The 7,666-nt window shown below is 37.2% G+C and overlaps 1 protein-coding gene across 1 annotated transcript; it reads left to right on the top strand.

Annotated features, from left to right (window-relative positions):
• The first annotated feature begins 3,547 nt into the window (after nucleotides 1–3,547).
• Nucleotides 3,548–6,656, top strand: LOC18029755 (putative F-box protein At3g25460). Its single transcript, XM_024149139.1, is given in 3 exon segments — nucleotides 3,548–3,629; nucleotides 5,383–6,214; nucleotides 6,311–6,656. Coding segments are annotated over 3 exon segments (1,260 nt in total).
• The last annotated feature ends 1,010 nt before the right edge of the window (nucleotides 6,657–7,666 follow it).

Raw genomic sequence — 7,666 nt, 5'->3', positions numbered from 1 at the left:
AGCATTGTACATAACCCTTCGCGACTAAACGAGCTTTGTATTTATTAATACTCTCATCTAAATTCCTTTTGAGTTTGAATACCCATTTTAGTCCTATTGGTTTTGTTCCAACCGGAAGATCGACGAGAGTCCAATTTCCATTCTTCTTGATCGAATGAAGTTCAGCCTCACACGCGTTTCTCCATTCTCTCAAACTCTTGGCTTCTTCAAAACTTGCAGGTTCGTCATTTAGACACATCCACAATTTTTCACCTTCTTCTTCCGCTAGTAAAACATAATTCTCCACCAGATACTTAGGTTTTACTGACGACCTTGTTGATCTTCGCAGGACTGGTGGTGTTTGAGTATCGTCGTTTTGCGCTTCTGCTTCTCCGTCGTATGGAGATATATTGCCATTGACTCCAACTATATCTCCAGGTGAACCGGTTTCTTCCCCTGTTTCGACCTCTTGCTCTGTTTCGGGTTCGATATCTGATCTTTGGATGCCACGATTTCCAAATTCTTGTAAGACGACCTTGAAACCTCCATCTTGTCTATCTTCAGGGTTAGAAGAAATCCAATTCCATCCGTTTGCCTCATCGAACACCACATACTTGCTTACTACTATTCTCCAAGCTTGTGGATCAAGCAACCGATAAGCCTTCAATCCAGGCTCAGTTCCGAGATGCACGAGTACACGAGCTCTATCGTCCAACTTCTTAAGCGATGGTTTCTCCACTTTCGCATATGTGATGCACCCAAAGATCTTGAGATGGCTTATGTTTGGCCTCTTGTTCCGGTAGAGCTTGTATGGTGTTTTGTCTTTAAGCGCTCATGTAGCTACTCGGTTTAAGAGGTATGTACTGTGTCTAATAGCTTCTCCCCATAGATAGTTCGGTACTCGCATGTCCTTCATAATGCTCCTTGCCATTTCTAACAAAGTCATGTTTCTTCTCTCAACAAAGCCGTTTTGTTGAGGAGTGTATGGTGCAATGAGGTGTCTCCTTATCCCTGATGCATCACAAAATTCATTAAACTTGCTGTTGACGAATTCTCCTCCCCTGTCTGTTCGAAAGGTCTGGATTCTTTCTCCTGCTTCTGCTTCGACTAGGCCTTTGAACTTTCTGAATTTTGTAAATGCATTGCTTTTCTCTTTAAGAAAAATTGTTCACATGTATCTGGTGCAGTCGTCGATGAGCACAAATATGTACTTGTTCCCAGCTAAAGTACTCGGTGTTATAGGGCCACAAAGGTCTGTGGAGAGAAACGTCTGTCATGGCTCTATATTCCCCGATCAAATTGACACTCTCTTGTCTTTGTTACATTTTTTCTCTCTCACAGTTTTATCCTTTTTTTGCTTGTAATCGGCGGGACTTCTCACAATTTTATCATTCAATTTGATACCATAGTTTTTTGTGATTTAAATGTAAACAATTACAAAACTTGAATGCTTAAGGGAGAACATAAATAAGGTATATGTATATATATACCTTATTTAAAGTTTAAGAGATCAAAATATGATCAGATGTATAGGAGCTTTCATTGACTCAAAAGTAATAGATAACACTTTTTTTTTAATGATTCACAAGGAAATAACATTGTATGGGTCGAGGAAAGCTTCATGTAGAATCAACATAAGTTCCTTCTTCAACTCCAACGACAGTTTTTTTTACTCCAACGACATTACGATCAAGTTAACTCAAATAGATATTAGGTTAAATGGATAGAAAAAAGGAAGAATAATCTTGTTACATTTGAATCCAAGATAGAAAGATATCGAATAGGGCAGGGCCGGCCCAAAGTGATTTGACGCCTAAAGCGTACCGTAAAAATGATGCTCTTAATCGAAAAAAAATAAAATTTGCAGCATATTCTTTAAATATATAATTAAAATAATATAAAATATCATTGAAACATAATTTGTTTTGAAAAGAATGAAGTACAGAAAAAATAATACATTACTTATGATTTCTTAAAGATAACCCTCCTTGTTTTTTTCCCGCATAATCATCTGCTAGCTTCGAATAATCGAGTTTCTCAGTTAACTCATGTTCAATTCATATCATCGACAATCCATTCAGTCGCTCCTGAGACATAGTCGAGCGTAGATAATTCTTTATGAGCTTCAACTTTGAAAAACTTTTTTCTGCACAAGCAACTGAAATCGGAATCGTCAGTAATATGCGATAAGCGATCCATGCGTTTGCATAACAACCAGGCGTATTGCTGCTTAAAAAATCTAAAATCTCGACGGCCTTTGTCATATTTTTTGGCAACATTCTTCTTAGATATCGTAGTTCCATAAATAGATCTTTTCCATCTATATAAAACCCTATCATGCTCCAGAGCAGTTTCAAGCTTGATACAAGATGCCGTGAACTCATCATCTTTTGCTGACTTTAGTTTTTTCAAACCAAATAGAAAACCAAAGATTTCCTCATACTGTTGAAATTGCTCAAATCTAACCTCAAGAGACACTATAGCTTGATCCAATATGTTGATGAAATAATCAATTCTAAAACGCTCCTCCGCATTTGACAGATTACTTTCTACCACATGCTCAGCATCTTCACCATATTGCTTCTTCTTTTTTATCACTTGTTTTGGTTTTGTAGAAAATATTGGGTCAATCTCCATATCACGGCCAATTTGCACAGCTTCAACTTTTGCTTTCTCAAAACCTGTTTTTCTATAATCTTTCAAATAATCAACAAGCCCTCCTAACTGAGAAATAGCAGCATCAAGATCCATATCCTCTGACTGCAAATTTTTGCTCACTATATTGACAGCATAGAGCAAATCATACCAGATCACCATTCCAAACAAGAATTCAAACCCTTCAATTCCATGTATTTTACTTACTGCAAGAGATTCAGCATCACTACGATGTCCTGGATTATCACTGTGTTCTGCTATGTAAAACAAAGCATCTCGTATTTTTGAAGTTTGGAATCTTATTGGTTTAACACTATCAATACGACTTTCCCAACGAGTTTGTGATAATGGTTTAAGTGTAATACCGTTCACCATTTCTCTGTAGACTTCCCAATTGTTGGATGAAGATGCAAATAGGCAATATAGACGCTGCACAATGCCAAAAAAGGAAACAGCCTTCTCAGACGAAGAAGCCATATCAAAAAGAGCAAGGTTGAGACTATGACAACTACATGGAGTATAAAATGCCTGTGGGTTTATATCAAGCAATCTTTTCTGAACTCCTTTATGTCTCCCTTTCATGTTTTTCCCATTGTCATAACCTTGTCCTCTTATATCTTTTATATTCAACTTAAGATCAGTCAATGCATCTTGAAGAGTGTTAAAAATTCCTTCTCCTCTCTTGTCTTTGATTTCCAAAAAAAGACAAAAAGAACTCCTCAACTGTCGGTGAATCCGTAGAAATATCAACACATCGAATTAAAAAGGTCATTTGCTCTTTACGACTAACATCAGGAGTAGAATCCAAAATGATTGAAAAATGCTTCGCCTTTTGAATCTTCTCTAAAATTGCCATCTTAATCTCATTACCAAGCAATTTTATCAACTCATTTTGAATCTTATGACTGAGATAATGGCACTGCATTTCACGTTGTTCAAACCGTCGAAGGTGTTCCTTCATTACTTCATCAAAGCTTCCGATCATCCTAATAAAAGCATTAAATTTTCTACTATTCGGATCACGAATCTTTTCGTTTCCTCCACAAAATGCAATATTTCTTTCTGAAGAGTCTTTACCAATGCAATTATTCTGAACATCACATCTCTTTAGTGCGTTCTCTCCTTGTTAATTGCCTCCTGCAGATGCTTATCAATAGTTTCCTTCTTTTTCAGCCTTATTTCCAACTCAGTCCACTGAGACATAGAAACAATATGATTATGTGAAGTTTCATGTGTTTTCAGCCTGGTTGAAGAATTTCTCCAGTCATTAAACCCAGCAGTTACCAAAACAGGAGGATTTGTGTCTTGAGTGAATAGTTTACAACAAAAGAAAAAGATATTCTTTTTACTTTTTGAGTAAACTAACCATCTTCTATCTTGTTTTTCTCTATTGCTCATTTTTCTTGTATAACAAGAATAAGTGAAACATCTATCGGCAGAATCTTTTGGAAAAGGATAATCCATCGGTGGTTTTGAGGGTGGACCTCTTCCAACCAAAAAATCCATCGTTGGTCGATATGGGATAAGTCTATTTACACACTTATAAAAAAAATTTGAACTTTTTTGGTTGCCCCAAAAATTAATGTCTTTTAGACCGCCTTGAAGCCATTGCTTCACAGGTCTTAGCTGTGGGCCAGCCCTAAAATAGGGTATGATCCAAGAGAAACTATGAAATAGAATGGAGAGCCTGGTTTCCAACATCACTCGAGAGTAGATAAAGAACAGGACAAGATTTGTCCATGTTGAGTATTCTATACCTCAAAGGCGTCGACTTTCCTTAGAGAAAACTGAACAAACCCGAGATCAGAAGTGCATTTGACCGAGTAACCAAGAATGAGAAAGAGAAAACAGATAGAATCCAAGAACAGAGGAAATAAATAACGAAAACTGAGACAAGAAAAACAGAGCATACACTAGTTTAACGAGTTCACGCCCGTTAATGAGGGTCGCTACGTCTTGCTGAGACTTTACTCGGAATCCACTAAAACCAGAGTATTGATTATAACAGGACGCCACAAGTGACCCGTCTAATAGGCTAATACCTCTCACTAGTACTTAGACTCACTCTATACCACTCTCTGTGATAGAGAAAACTTAGAACAGTTTATGGTTTCTATGGTTTTCTCACTTCTTACAATTACTCGGGTGTAAAACACTTACAATCTCTCACACTCTCGCTCATTACAGTAAGTACCCAATTTATAGTAACAACAAATAGAACTTCATGTGTAAACGCTAAACGCCAAAAGGTGCAGCTCCAATACGCCAAAGATGTGATCTTGAAACAGCGAATGAAACCAGCCAAACGAGGCTTTCTTTTTGTAGTACAAGCAGACAAAATGTCCTTAAGGCTGAAATGAGCTGTTGCTCCTTTGTTTTATGCAACTCTCAGTTCCCCTAGCAGTGTGGTTCCAAAGAGTAACTCGACCTTAATTTAGTTTACACCAACCTTGGTTTATCAAGTCTTCTTTGCCATTTGAAAAGTGTATGCTCGCCAAGTTATCACTTCACAGTCCATTAACTTGGCAAGTAAAAGACCGTCTTCGCTTGATTATAGTTTAGCAAATGCAGAATATATAGTTTAAGATATGACGTAAAGAGGAACTTAGAATTTAAAAATATCAGAAGAGACGTCATAAAGGAAAAGGAGAAAACAAGGAACAGAAAAAAAAAATGAAATAGGAAAACCAAAGAATTATAACTTTAACAAAATTAATGATTTTTTTTTTGTTTGGTCTATATAATTAGGGTTAAGCACGGGAGCAATCTTAAAATATACTAAAACCCTAAACATTAAGCCAAAGCCACCGGCAATTTCTTTCCTTGGGAGATCACTATAGTCAACGATCATGTCAGACCTTCCAGAGGATTTGTTAGAGGAGATACTCTGTCGCGTACCGGCCATACCTCTGAAACGGTTACGATCTACATGCAAAAGATGGAACCGTTTATTCAACGATAAGAGATTCACAAGAAAGCACATTGATACAGCCGCAAAACAGTCTCTGATTCTCCTGAAGATTGAAAAGAAACTTCGGATTTTTTCCCTGACCGTCGATCACAAAAGAAGTCCATCTATAGATGTCAAAGGTGAGCTTAGTCTAATCGACCCTCGTTCTAGTTTAGATCAATTCCAGATTTCTAAAGTCTCTCACTGCGATGGCTTATTGTTATGCACCAACAAAGACAACACTAGACTCGTGGTTTGGAACCCCTGTACTGGCCAAACCAGGTGGATCCAACCTCTAATTCATCACAGATCAAGCGACACCTTGACTCTTGGATCCTACCAAGACAAGAAATCCGGCAATAAGAGCTACAAAATACTTAGATACAATAAATTTAGTCCAGAGCAAAGATTCGAAATCTATGAAATTAACTCTGGTTCATGGAGGATTGTTAAGGTCACTCCTAATTGCCGAATACTGTATACTGGTCCCAGGGTGTCTTTGAAGGGAAAGGCTTATTGGTTTGGTTGGGATATAAAAGAGAATTATCAGTACGACTTCTTCTTAGTGTGTTTTGATTTTACAACAGAGAGATTTGGACGTATGCGGCTTCCCTATCAACATTCTTATCAGACTATGTCTCTATCAGTTGTTAGAGAAGAAAAACTTTCGATGCTATTACAACGCACAAATACACAATGGAGAGAGATATGGGTAACAAATAAGATTGGTTATCAGACTATGTCTCTATCAGTTGTTAGAGAAGAAAAACTTTCGGTGCTATTACAACGCACAAATACACAATGGAGAGAGATATGGGTAACAAATAAGATTGGTGAATGGACCAGGGTTCTAACAATATTGGATTCCCCTCCATTTTATAGGTGCGGTACCATAAGTTTTTTGGTCGACGAGGAGAAGAAAGTCGTCGTGTGTTGTGAGAAGAAGGTCGTGGTATACATTGCTGGGGAGGATAATAAAGTCACACAAGTGGATTTTGGAGAAGCTGCTACGTTGGGAAAATATGATCCAGTTATTCATAGTTATGTTCCAAGTTTGGTTCAAATTCAGTGAATTAAGTTGAGAAAAAATGAGAAAGAGGTTATTAAAAATAAGCTAAAGGAGACTTTATATATATATATATATATATGTATTGTGTTTTTGAATTGGCCATGTCTTTCAACAATCTTTTTTGAAGAATTAATAATTTTATATCGGATGTTTCAAAGTACACACTATATTCTTGGGTTAACGAAGTTTTTAAATTTTTATGATCAAATCACGTTTCCTTACATATATAGACCACTGTTGTACAGAGAGGAGATGTCAAGCATTTGCAAGTGTTATAACAGACCTAATTATCCGATTTTCGATTGTGCATTTGAAAGTGTTATCACTCCTAAATATCATATAGTCCATTAGATACCCATCAGGGTCAATTTGTTGCAAAGAAAACCTTAGGGGTAACAAGACAAAAAATCTTCAAAAAAACCAGACGGAACTCCTGGAAACTGAAGTTTGTTTGGTCTTTTAGTTTTCAATATCTGAAACCCCTTAATGAGAGATTTGGTTTCTTACTTCAGTGCTCAAGGTGGAACACATAGTCTGTTAAACGTTGCAGCTTCGATGAATCCACCTTTTGCTCTCTAACAGCTTGCTTCTTAACAGTCACCATTTGAGAAGTTGCATCCACTATCCATACATTCTCTACAACATCTGTGTAATACATACATCTAGCAAAAAAAAATAGCAATTAGACAATCAAAAAGTTAGGACATCATTGCCTCCAAAATACTAAGCTAAGACATCGCTGCACTGCAATGCAAAGGTAACTATGATACCACTGCGCCAAATTCTTTTCCTTGAAATGTTATAATCACACAAAAAAATAAACCTTGAGTCGCGAAGTCAACAGCACCGACAACAATCCCAGAGAAGGCGACTTACATATCGGCCTAAAGAGTATTGATTGAAAGCTTTTGTGGGTATAAAAACTCGGCCTAAAGAGTATTTGATTGGACTCGTTGATAAGGCGGATTACGGTGGAGTCTACGCAGGAATCATCGATGAGGAAGAGGTCACTC

This window comes from Eutrema salsugineum, unplaced genomic scaffold (genome assembly GCF_000478725.1).
Source record: "Eutrema salsugineum unplaced genomic scaffold, Eutsalg1_0 scaffold_1, whole genome shotgun sequence".
In the NCBI taxonomy this organism is placed as follows: domain Eukaryota; kingdom Viridiplantae; phylum Streptophyta; class Magnoliopsida; order Brassicales; family Brassicaceae; genus Eutrema; species Eutrema salsugineum.
This window is presented reverse-complemented; position numbering and strand designations above follow the sequence as displayed.